The 13,725-nt window shown below is 41.7% G+C and overlaps 1 protein-coding gene across 6 annotated transcripts in view; it reads left to right on the forward strand.

Moving 5' to 3' along the window:
• HECW1 (HECT, C2 and WW domain containing E3 ubiquitin protein ligase 1) overlaps positions 1–13,725 on the forward strand; it is a 466,672-nt gene that overhangs the window by 340,009 nt on the left and 112,938 nt on the right. For 5 of the 6 annotated variants that reach the window (XM_075827049.1, XM_075827050.1, XM_075827048.1 and 2 more), the window contains 3 exons: positions 1,494–2,831; positions 11,664–11,765; positions 12,543–12,693. In XM_075827049.1, coding sequence (XP_075683164.1) covers positions 1,494–2,831; positions 11,664–11,765; positions 12,543–12,693 — 1,591 coding nt within the window. The remainder of the gene's footprint in view (positions 1–1,493; positions 2,832–11,663; positions 11,766–12,542; positions 12,694–13,725) is intronic. The other variant, XM_075827053.1, reaches the window with a different exon arrangement.

Consider the following 13,725-nt stretch of genomic DNA (forward strand, 5'->3'; position numbering starts at 1 on the left):
CACAAGCTGGTGTCTCTGTGGAGGGAGATGCTGGCAGACGGCTAGGAGGCTGCGGTTGCGGCTGTTCGCCGATGGGGAGCAGTGGCGGTCCGCAGCGCGGTCGTTACATATACATTATATTGACAAAAGTATTAGGAGACACCTTTTAATTATTGAATTCAGGTGTTTCATTCAGTCCCATTGCCACAGGTGTATAAAATCCATCACCGAGCTATGCAGTCTGCCTTACAATCATTTGTGAAAGAATGGGTCGTTCTAAAGAGCTTGCTAAATTTGAGCGTGGTGCTGTAATAGGATGCCACCATTGTAACAAGTCAGATCGTGAAATTTCTTCTTCTACTACTGTAGATTTTCTACCATCAACTGTGAATGTTATTATTGCAAGGTGGCAGCATTTAGGAACCACAGCAACTCAGTCACAAAGTGGCAGACCATGTAAAGTTACAGAGTGGAGTCGCTGAGTGCTGAGGCGTATAGTGCATAAAAGTCACAAACCCTATGCTGACTTAATAACTGCAGAGTTCCAAATCCCCTCTGGTATTAACATCTGCACAAAAACTGTGCACCGGTAGCTTTATGGCATCAGTTTTCATGGCCGAGCAGCTGTATGCAAGCCTTACATCAACAAGCACAATGCCAAGCGTTGGATGGAGTGGTGTAAAGCACATCGTCACTGGACTCTGGAGCAGTGGAAATGGGCTCTGTGGAGTGATGAATCACACTTCACTCTCTGGCAGCCTGACGGGCGAGACTTGGTTTCGCGAATTCCGGGTGAACGTTACCTGCCTGACTGCATTTTGCCAGCTGTAAAGTTTGGGGAAGGAGAACTAATGCTATGGGGTTGTTTTTGAAGAGTTGGCCTTAACCCCTTGGTTCCAGTGCAGGAAAATCTTAATGCTTCAGCATACCAAGACATTTTGGACAAATGTATGCTTCCAACTATGTGGAAACAGTTTGGTGAAGGCTCTTTTCGGTTCGGTTCCAGCATGACTGTGCCCAGTGCACAAAGCAAGGTCCATGAAGGTTGGGTGAGTTTGGTGTGGAAGAACTTGACTGGCCCGCACAGAGTCCTGACCTCAACCCCATCGAATACCTTTTGGGATGAACTAAAATGGAGATTGCGAGCCAGGCTCTCTCGTCTAACATCCGTGTTTGACCTCTCAAATGCGTTTTCAGATGATAGAGCAAAAATTTACACAGACAAACTCCGAAATCTTGTTGAAAGCCTTCCCAGAAGAGCTGTTTTAACTGCAAAGGGAGGGACCATATAACCGTGTAATATAACATGTTTGCATATTAGTGTATCTACTGTAGACTAGAGGAGAACTTGTATGTGCATGTGTACATATTTACTGGACGTAACCATGGAAACTAGAATAAAAACATCCAGATTACTTTATTAATTGTATGTATTTATATTACTTATTCATTAATACTGTACAGTCACCTTCTTTGTACTTTTTGGTTTACTGAATGTATAATTTTTTTTTCAGATGACGAAGACATCTCTGTCTCTACAGACCCTGATCCAGTGCTTAATGAAAGTCCATTGCGCCACCCAGTTGAAGTCCTCTCTATTGAGCCCCAAAGGAGAACTTCAGTAGCTACTGAAATACCAACATCAGAATTGCCAAATGGATGCATTTCTGGAGCTGCATATGATAAAAACCCAACAATAGACAGTAGATCAATAAGTCAAAACAGTTTACATAAAACAACAATAGTAAGTACAAGTCGTGGGACTCTTTTGGCTAATGCATCGGAACATATGGATAGCACCCCAGCTGATGTCTATTTACCAGTAACAGCTCCAGATTTTGAGCAGGAGATGACTGTTCCTTCTGAATATGATGCCAAAGTAGAGATAAATGTAGATCCTAATGCAACAACTGAGGGAATTGGAACAGATATTTTAAATGCTGAAGAGGCAAGTTTGCCAATTGAAACAGACAAGGAGCAAGACAAAAATGTTGAAGAGCTAGAAGAATTGTGTCAGATAGTGGATAATGAACCTAAACTTAGGAACACTGTAAAGAGAAAAACTCGGCCTTGCTCTCTGCCAGTGTCCGAGTTAGAAACTGTTATAGCATCTGCTTGTGGAGAACCTGAAACACCCCGCACACACTACATTAGAATTCACAACTTACTACACAGTTTGCCATCTGCTCAAATGGACGGAGATGGAGAAGAGGAAGAAGAGCAGAACAGCGTAGAAATTGATGAAGAATCAACAGTGAAGGAGATGTCTGAGAAGGACATTGTGAGTGAAACTGAAACCATGGCTGCTGATCCTTCTCTTGAAAATGTAGCAGATGAAGCCGATGACCTAGAAAACGATATAAGTACGTTGACCCATGATAGCTCCATTGATCACCCACCTGTTTGTAACCATCTCTGTATGGATGGAGAGCACCCTAGGACCGAAAGTGAGAGTGACTCTAGTCCAAAGGTTCATGGGGATCATGACTGTGACACATGTGACACCTCATGCTATAGCACTTCCTGTTATAGTACTTCATGCTACAGTACCTCTTGTTATAGTCCTTCCTGTTATGATAGCCACAATCGATTTTCCAGCCACACTCGTTTCTCTTCTGTGGACAGTGCCAGAATTTCAGAAAGTACTGTCTTCTCCTCTCAAGATGACGAGGAGGAGGAAAACAGCGCATTTGAATCCATGCCTGATTCTAATCAAAGCCCAGAGCCAGACAGGGACCATGGTGATGGGTCAATCCAATGGTCTGATGATATCTCTAGTCAAAGTATTAATTCAGAAAGGACTCCTGGTGTCCCAGAATCTCCAGTTGCAGGGCCAAGCAGTAGGAGAGAAGGTTAGACTGAAGCTTTTTCAATGGATGCGTCTAAAAATGGAATGTTACACATTTTAATTCATTGAAATATTTGCTATTTATGCTAGTGTATACTTTACTATCATTATGTGTATAATGTAAATATATATATATATATATATTACTGTCTTACTATAAAGTGCTATCATGCAAATCTACAGCATGAGACCTCTAGACAGGAAGAAATCTCTCTTCTCAAATTGCTCTAAAGGGGGAGATCACGGCCCCAAAAACAGCCCTGCTGCAAATGTAAGTGATGCTTTAAGGTGTCCAAGACAGAGATAGGTCCCGCAATACTTGTCGCACAACAAATAATATGCCATACTTATCATGAGATTTGTTAAATAGCTGAACAAGTAGATGAGACTCATTTCTTAATTTCATGAAGATTAGAGTGTTGACAGGTCATCTTTAAACCATTAATTCAGCTCATATCGTACTGTATTTCTATCAGATGAAAAAACAATTTGCATGCAGCTCTTCTCTTTTATCAGTTACACATTTAAAAAATGTTCCTTCATATGGTCCTGCACCCATTATCACAGACTTTTAGGGAACACCCAGAAGGTGAACATACTGCTTTAAAGAGACTCTGTCACCGCATTATAAGTGCCCTATCCCCTACATAAGGAGATCGGCGCTATAATGTAGGTGACAGCAGTGCTTTTTATTTATGAAAACGATCTATTTTTACCAGTTTATGAGCGATTTTTAGCTTTATGCTAATTAGTTTCTTAATGCCCAAGTGGGCGTGTTTTTACTTTAGACCAAGTGGGCGTTGTACAGAGGAGTGTATGACGCTGACCAATCAGCATCATACACTTCTCTCCGTTCATTTACACAGCACTAGCGATATAGCTATATCGCTATGTGCAGCCACATACACAAAGACTAACATTACTGCAGTGTCCTGATAATGAATATACATTACCTCCAGCTAGGATATGATGTGTATTCAGAATCCTGACACTTCTGAATCTTTTCTGTGAGATTACAGCAAGGCAAACGTAATCTCGCGAGATTACGATGTAACCTGTCATTTCAAACGAGATTACGTTTGCCTTGCTGTAATCTCATAGAGACGCTACAGAAGTGGTCAGGATTCTGAATACACATCACGTCCTGGCTGGAGGTAATGTATATTCATTGCTAGGACACTGCAGTAATGTTAGTGTTTGTGTATATGGCTGCACATAGCGATATAGCTATATCGCTAGTGCTGTGTAAATGAACGGAGAGAAGTGTATGACGCTGATTGGTCAGCGTCATACACTCCTCTGTACAACGCCCACTTGGTCTAAAGTAAAAATACGCCCACTTGGGCATTAAGAAACTAATTAGCATAAAACTAAAAATAGCTCATAAAGTGATAAAAATAGATTGTTTTTCTAAATAAAAAGCACTGCTGTCACCTACATTACAGCGCCGATCACATCATGTACAATATAGGGCACTTATAATGTGGTGACAGAGCCTCTTTATAACCTTTAATAAAAGTGTGGCCTATAGCAGTGGCAGACACAGACAGCTGAGGGCCCCCATGCAAGAACAGTATATGGGCCTCTTGCTCTCCAATATCCCATCATAGATCACCCCATTACGTCTCCCTAATTATCCATCATTAATTGTTAGCCATAAAATTCATCATCTCAGCCAATTACATGCTAACTAACAGACAGAAGAGGACTGCTATAAGTTGACAGTGGGCCCCTTTACCTACTGGGCCTTTGTGCAGCTGCACAGGTTGCACCAATGGTATGTCCGCCCCTGGCCTATAGGCATCAGCCTGGGCAAAGTGCAGTTTTCTACTGTACATTCCCCATCCCAACAGTCCCCCCAATTACTGATTATGGGGTTATTAGTGGGCATCTTTGTTGCTGTAAAGGGCCATGCCAATATTATGGTTGGCAATATTTGAAAATGTTTTCTAGGGACAATTTACCTCCATACCTCCAGACATTGAAGTATTGAAAAAAGGGACAATTCATGCGGTGCACAAAATGCGCCGCAGGAATTTTTTTTAAGTTAGGCCTCTAATCCCACCCAATCCCTGTCCATGTTCACCCATTTGGCTTTTTGCCCCACACATTTTCATGTTCCCATACAGTATTCTCCCTTCATAGTGCCCATACACATTATTATGCCCCCATAGTACCTCTTCAAACAGTTTAATGTCCTCACACACAGTATAATAACCCCATAGTGCCTCCTTGCAGAGTTTAATGTTCCGATAGTGTCCCCCACACACAGTATCATGCCCCATAGTGCCCCCACACAGTTTGATACCCCTTCATAGTGCCTCTCTACACAGTATAATGCCCCCATAGTCAGTGGCGGATTAAGTGTACCCTGGGCTGCTGACATAACTTGGGCCCCCTCCTTCCCCCACACACGGAATTCAACCCCCCCCAACCCGCTGACACTGTACCCGTCAGTGCCACTGACCTGATGGATACAGGTTTTAGCACTAGATACAGGATATAAAGCAGCTGTATCTCAAAAAGTAAAAATCATTTTTAATAAAAAATATTTAGAAAGTTGCATCAAACACACTGATACACTGTTTTATTAAAGAAAAAGAAAAAATAATAATAAATTTTTTTTTTATAACATCTCTCTTTAAAGTGTAACTAAACTTTTAACATGTCATAGTGATATATCAGAACTTTTAATCGGTGGGGGGTTCGAGCACTAGGACACCCACCGATCGCTAAAGTGAAGCGGCAGAAGCGCACGATTGAATGCTGCGCCGCTTCCCTTCTGATCGGCATTCCTCGGAGTGGTGTACGTCCGTACACCGCTTGTTCGGCTTTCCGAGAAAAGCAGATCGGAAATGAAGTGCCACAGCGGTCACCTAAGCGCTTCTGCCACTTTGTTTTAGCGATCCATGGGGGTCTCAGTGCTCGGACCCCCACCGATCAAAACTTCTGACATTTCATTATGACATGTCAGAAGTTTTTTAGAAGTTTAGCTACGCTTTAAAGGGATTTTCCCTTGAGGGAAATTTATGACATATCCTGTCAGATAGGTGCAGTTCCCAGAGGGGGGACTCGCATCTATCTCTGAAACCGGGCCCCCTAAACCCTGTTCTACCTCTTTCTGCTATCGCTGCCTCTCAGCCACTTCCTGACCATGGACTTTCCGTAACTCATAGTAGTGAATGGCAGTTACGGAAGCAGCGTAGCATGCGAGCTATGCTGTTTCCGTAACTACCATTCAGTTCTCTGGGACTTACAGAAACTGTGTACCAGAACCAAGCTCAGCACATAAATACATCACCAGAACAAACCTCAGTACATATATACATCACCAGAACCAAGCTCAGTATATAAATACAGCCCCAGAACCAAGCTCCGTACATAAATACAGCACCAGAACAAGGCTCAGTACATATATACAGCACCAGCACAAATACAGCTCAATTTAGTGCAACCCCTGCTGTATCGGTTTGTATGGATAAAACTACAGCTCCCAGCATGGCCCGAACAATGGTAAGGATATGCTGGGAGTTGCAGTTTCCCCCCAAAAAATATCATACCACCCATCATCTTGCTGCAGATCATACAGTAACTACAGTACTGATTAGAGGCAGAATAAACATTTACATTAAGTGACTCACCGGTGACGTCTCAGATTCTAGTTTTTCTTTTTCACTTTTCTTCTCCATCCGGTCCAGACCTCTATGACTTCTCCCAGCCACAACCCATTTCTTCAGTTTTCCGCTCAGATGTCTTGGGCTTCTCACTATTCAAACATTTCTGCATCTATAAATAAGGATAAAGTTAACATGGTGCCCCACAATACGTCCCTATATATAATAGTACCATACACTGCACCTCTAATTATAATAACGCCATACACTGTGTCCCTGATTATAATAGCACCATACACTGTGTCCCACACACACATAGAGCCCCCTGTAGATAGTGCCCCCATAGAGCCCCCTGTAGATAGTGCTCCTATAGATAGTGCCCCATAGAGCCTCTGTAGATAGTGCCCCACATATAGCCCCCTGTTGATAGTGCTCTACATATAGCCCCCTGTAGATTGCGCTCTACATATAGCGCACCCTGTATATAGTGCCCTACATCTAGTCCCCCTGTAGATTGTGCCCCACATGTAGCCCCTATAGATGGCGCTCTACATATAGAGCCCCCTGTAGATAATGCTACCCACACTTTTTAGTTGAAAACAACAAAATGTATATACTCACCGTGATCCCGTTCCCGCACTGTCCTGTGTCAATGCAGGCCTACTCTCTTCTGAGCAGGTCTGCTGGGGCTGAGCGACGCCAATGTGCCATTGAAAGGCACTGACTGGCAGGGCAAAATGACATGCCCCGTCAATCAGCGCCCTTAAACAATGGAAGCTGTGTGATGACGTCATCGTGCCGCTACCATCGCTGATTGGCAAGGCAGAATGACTTCCCCCGCCAATCAGCGCCTTTCAACAAGTTGAAAAGCGCTGATTGGCGGGACAACTCATTCTGCCCTGCCAATCAGCGTCACTGTAAGGCACTGAATGGTCGGGCACGGAATGTAACCGGCCATTCAGTGCTTATGCATGTAATTGTACCTGCGTTCTATAGACGCAGGTACAATTAGTGCAGGAGGGGGTGGCGGCAGCTGGTTTCAGTTGCGCTGCCGCCACCACATAGAGGCAGCAGGGCAGACGGTGCAGACCTATTCCCTCTCAGCCTGCCCCTCCTGCCCATTAGCGGAGCTAGCGCGCTGCAGTGTGTTTTTTTTTTAAATGATGTGCGGTTCTGGCGGCCATGGGCCCCCTGGGAGCCGTCCATGTCATAATCCACCACTGCCCATAGTGCCCCCACACAGGCTAATGATCCCATAGTGCCTACCCACATTATAATGCCCCGATAGTACCCCTCACACAGTATAATGCCCCAATATTGCCTCCCCACAGTATAATGTCCCCATAGTTCCTCCTAAAAATAAAACAAATACTCACCTAGCCCCATTCCCACAATGAATGGAGGAGAGCTCTCTGCAGGTCTTCTCTAGTCTGTGCTATGTGTGGCTCAACGCAGAAAGGTACGGTGACATCACTCCATCATGCCTGTCTGTGCCAGGCACCCTGCTCCACCATTGGTTTCAACTGTATATGCTGGATCCAGGACGTTTGTGGGGAATGTAAGCACTGTGGCCAATTCAATTTTTTTTCCTGCACTACAGCACTCCCAGGGATCTTCAGCACATCCCTATTCTTTCGCCAGGACCCAGACCAATGAGAAAGTAATAAAAAACGTTCTGTATGAATGATTACAATGCGGCAGTATAACTGGAAGCTCTTGTTTGTAGCCAATTTCATTTATTTCCAAATTGAAGAATTCTTATAACTTTGCAGACTTGGAGCACTGATTATGGTAACCTGAATTATATTAATCCAATGATGACTGAGGCTGGAGCAGAGTACTGTCGGGAAACATGACACAGGATTTTAAAGCAAACCTGCATCTGTACAATACATAAATCATTCGATTAACCTGCCCAGCTGTCAAATAGACCCCCAAATATGATCACCACGTAGTCCAAAAAGAAACATTTTCCAACGTCATATCTGCATTCATCTGCTTGATGTCCAAAACTTTTTTCTTGAGTAATGTATATTTGTATTTATATATGATCAGCATTCCTATTTATGGCCTTTGTCCTCTACATTGTATGTGGAATGTTATAGGATTTTTATCCTGGGCTTATGTGCTATGTATTTGTTTAAAAATGAGGGTTATTATACAATCCATTCCAAAAGTCTTCAGACCCTTTACATTTTTTCACATTTTGTTATGTTGAGGACTTGTGCTAAAATTACGTTTTCCCCCATCATTCTGCACTCAATACCCCATAATGACCAAGTGAAAACAGAAGGTTAGTAATCTTTGCTAATTTATTGAAAAGGGAAAACTAAACTATTGCATTGACATAAGTATTCAGGCCCTTTACTCAGTACTTAGTTGAAGCACCTTTGGCAGCGATAACAGCCTCCAGTCCTCTTAAATATGATGCCACAAGGTATGCACACTTGGATTTGGGCATTTTCTGAAATTCTTCTCTGCAGATCCTCTCAAGCTCAGGTTGGATGAGAATCATCTGTGGACAGCCATTTTCAGGTCTCTCCCGAGATGTTCGATTGGGTTCAAGTCAGGCTCTGGCTGGGCCACTCAAGGACATTCACAGAGTGTTGTCTTGGCTGTGTGCTTAAGGTCATTGTCTTGTTGGAAGGTGAACCTTCGGGCCAGTCTGAGGTCCAGATCACTCTGGATCAGGTTTTCATTAAGAAAATCTCTGTACTTTGCTCCATTCATCTTTCCCTCAACCCTGACAAGTCTCCCTGTCCCACCTGCTGAAAAACACCCCCACAGCATGATGCTGCCACCACTATGCTTCACTGTAGGGATGGTATGGGGCAGGTGGTGAGCAGTGGCTGGTTTCTTCCAGACATGGCGCTTAGAATTGAGGCCAAAAAGTTCAATCTTGGTTTCATCAGACCACAGAATCTTGTTTCTCATAGTCCGAGAGTCCTTTAGGTGCTTTTCTTGCAAACTCCAGGTGGGCTTTTATGTGTCTTTTACTGAGGAGAGGCTTCTTTCTGTTCACTCTGCCATAAAGCCCAGATTGGTGGAGTGCTGCAGTGATGGTTGACCTTCTGGAAGTTTCTTCCATCTGCACAAGATCTTTGGAGCTCAGCCAGAGTGACCATTGGGTTCTTGATCACCTCTCTTACCAGGGCCCTTCTCTCCCGATTACTTAGTCTGGTGAGGCGGCCAGCTCTAGTAAGAGTCCTGGATGTTCCAAACTTCTTCCATTTAAGAATTCTGGAGGCCACAGTGCTCTTGAGAACTTTCAGTGCAGCAGAATTTTTTTTGTACTCTTCTCCACATCTGTGCATCCATACAATCCTGTCTCTGTGGTCTACAGGCAGTTCTTTCCTCCTCATGGGTTGGTTTTTGCTCTGATATGCATTGTCAGCTGTGAGACCTTATATATTGACAGGGGTGTGTCTTTCAAAATCATGTCCAATCAATAGAATTTACCACAGGTGGACTCCAATCAAGGTGTAGAAACATTTCAAAGATGATCTAGAGAAATGGGAGCCCCCAGAGCTAAATTTCAGGTGTCATAGCAGTTGAAATATTTTCATTTTTAATACATTTAATACATGCAAACATTTCTAAAATTATGTTTTCACTTTGTCATTATGGGGTTTTGAGTGCATAATGATGGGGGAAAATTTTTATTTTTTATTTTAGCCCAAGGCCTCAACATAACAAAATGTGAAAAAAATGAAAGGGTCTGAAGACTTTCCGAATGCATTGTATATCTACATTTTCAGGGTTTATACATTTTATGCTTTGTAAATATAAAGTATGCTTTTAGCTTTGTAGTATTTCACATAAACTATTAGTTAACTGCATAAACAACATTAACCTAATACAGTATATTGAAATTAGAGTTTTTACCATCATCTAAAGTGATGGAATATCGCTATTATGATGATCGCTGGGGGAGAAATTTCTGGGACCCCCACCGATCCTGAGATTGAAAGGGGCACAGCACTGCTTTAGAACTGTGTCACTTTAACGTTTTCATTTGCATAGTAACACTCTAGGCCACCCGGTTGTGGAGGGAAATGCAGCTTGAGCCCATTTACTTGAACTGAGTCTATCAAGCACCACAGCATAATTGGATATGTCGAACATGGTGACATGTTTCTCCTACATAGTTTGCAGGGCAGCTTACTAGCCATTTTTGCTTGTCCTGTTTAATACAGAACTACAGTGTATCATGGTTTTGCAGCATTATTGCATCTCACCTGAAGGTATATGTGGCACAATACTTTGGCTACTACAGGAAGTGATCTTGCCATATGACATCTAACATCACCATGTAGCACGAGCATTGCTCAGAACTCTAGAGTCGAATAAAGTAGTTGCACAGATGTATATAAGGCTTATGTTTCAGAGCACTAAACATGTATGTCACAATTTTACTACAATTCTTTAAAGCATTTATGTAGCTTTTTCATTTGGTATCTGAATGGATCAATTGGCATGGTCACCTGGTGTAGTGTGACTCTACTGGTCCTCATAAGTTAAACAAAAACTTCTTTATCTTGCAATAAAGATTTCTTTATATAAACATACAAATCACATCACAATACAGGTATCATATTACTCACCTGTGTGTAAAGTCCTAAAGTGATATAAAAATTAGTCAATTTCTGTAGATTTCCCCCTTTCTCAAGCAAGTTTCTTGAGAAAAGGAGTGGACTACCGTAACATCACACCGGCGGACTGCACCACATACTCTACTTCCAACAGCGTCTCCGCGTGAAATTATACTAACCTGGAGTATGGACTACTTTTGATATGACTATCAGACTTTGCACACGGGTGATTTTTATGATACCTGTATCATGATGTGATTAGTATGTTTATATAAGGAAATCATCGTGCTTATTTTACTTATAAATACTATGAGGGTTTAGAGATCCTATGTTGCATGCCGGTTTTATAAGTGATATTGCTTATCCTACAGTTGTTATTATTTATTACATGGTATACTTGTATTTTATAACATTTTAAAGTACTTTGGAGTATTGTAAGTGAAGCTGCTCAACTGATTGGCAGGCCATTTGGCGGTCCTCTTGTTAAAAACTGAACAGCTCTGTCTTCATTTAAATCCCCTAAAATTTTTACATGAATGAGTTAAAAAAATACAAATTTGCATTTGTCATACAAAATTCTATAAACATTGTTACTTTTGTACCACACTTTTCCTTCCTTCTTTTTTCTAGGTGACTGTCCTTTACCACACAGCACCCCACCTGTTAGTCAGTTGCCGTCTCTGAGATCAGACCATCATCATTACCCTACCATTGATGAGCCTCTTCCTCCAAGTAAAATAATTTTTTATCAATAAATGTTTATTCCTTCAGTAAGACTTTGTTCACACTGGTATCATGGCTTATATTTTCATGGGATCCGTGACTCTTATGATGGATCCATAATACTCCTTAATGACCCATTATGATCCGCTTTACAGATTTAATATAACCTGTTATGATCTGCTATATTTTTCCCCTGTTAAATTAAAACTGGGTTGTCAGGTTTCTGTTTGTTTTACTGGATAGTATAGTGCAAAATGTAACACTATTCTGATTGTCAAGTGAAGACTGATGTAAAAAAGACTAATGCAAGTGCATCTGAGATTCCATAATGCAGTGGGACAGTTAGTTTTTCTCACATCAGATTACTTAACAGTCCCCGGTGTAAAGACTACACTTCCCATAATTCAGAACACCAGAAGGAGCTCTGTACAGACATTAAACAATAATGGACTGCTGGGAGATTTCTGCTCTGAAGCCTGCAGAACAGTAAATACATCCCTTGTCTATGAAACAGTCTAAAGATCAGTACAAGAAGTAATGCAATGCATTTATTCAACTTTTCACATAGATCAGTTCTACATGTAGCAGTAAAATACTGTTCAAAGGTGAACATATGCTTTAATATTGTCAAATAGCACACAAAAAAACATGATTTTCTCTATATTAGTTAAAATATTTTCCATTAAATGTTCTGTGTGACCAAAATGTTAAATTGTACTTCTTGTTCACATGTATATGTAATTATCTTTTAGTATATTTCTTCTAACTTGTTTCTGTGCAATCTAGACTGGGAGGCTCGAATTGATAGCCATGGCAGGGTGTTTTATGTGGATCATGTGAATCGCACTACAACATGGCAGAGACCTACAACAGCTGCCACACCAGATGGAATAAGTAGGTCTGGGTCTGTCCAGCAGATGGAGCAATTAAACCGCAGGTTCGTATTAGAGAAGGTATATCTGGAACGAAAATATATACCACTATCTGGAATAAAACTTCTCTGTCAGTTCTGTGAACCTCAGTGGGTCAATGAATAACCAGATGAATAGAATTGAGATCTGCAATTTAAAAAAAATGATGTCTTCGTATGTTATGTTCTACAATATCTTACAATACATTTTTTTAGTTATTTATCAGTTTAAAATGTTTCCATGGCGTATGTTTGGGAAATACAGCGGCCGATTGTAATCAATGTGGCCGCAGCGATGCATCATTCACATCACCCGGTCAGGTGTCATATTCACGTAGCAGCATTGAGTCATTGGGTGACGCTATATTGACGAATGGAGATGCATCATCACAGCCATATTGATTACATATGACTGCAGTGTTTCTAAATGGGGTACCTTGGCTACATTTTTTTTAAAATTCCTAATCCATATGTCTATTTTTTTTTTATTAGCACCAGTACAGTCACATAATCCATACATTTGTCCCACTATGGCTCAAATTAAATACATGAATAAGGTTAAAAGTCATATATGAGAATATTCTAGTCTAGTCTCTCCATCTATAATATATGGACAGAAGTATTGGGACACACCTCATTGAATTCATGTGTTTCATTCAGTCCCATTGCCACAGGTGTATAAAGTCAAGCACCTAGGCAGTCTGCCTTTACAAACATTTCTGAAGGAATGAGTCTTTCTAAACAGCTCACTGAATTCCAGCGTGGTACTGTAATAGGATGCAACCATTAAAACAAGTCAGTTTGTGAAATTTCTTCCCTCCTAGATATTCCATGAACTGTGGTAATATTGCAAAGTGAAAGTGTTTAGGAACCGCAGCAACAAAGTGGTAGACCAAGTAGTGTTACAGAGTGGTGTCGCCGAGTGCTGAGGTGCATAGTTCATAAAAGTCACCAATGCCCTGCTGACTCAATGACTGCACAGTTCCAAACCTCTCCTGGCATTAACATACGCACAAAAACTGTGCCGGGAGCTTTATGGTATTGGTGTCCACAGCCAAG

This window comes from Rhinoderma darwinii, chromosome 5, assembly GCF_050947455.1.
Source record: "Rhinoderma darwinii isolate aRhiDar2 chromosome 5, aRhiDar2.hap1, whole genome shotgun sequence".
NCBI lineage: Eukaryota > Metazoa > Chordata > Amphibia > Anura > Rhinodermatidae > Rhinoderma > Rhinoderma darwinii.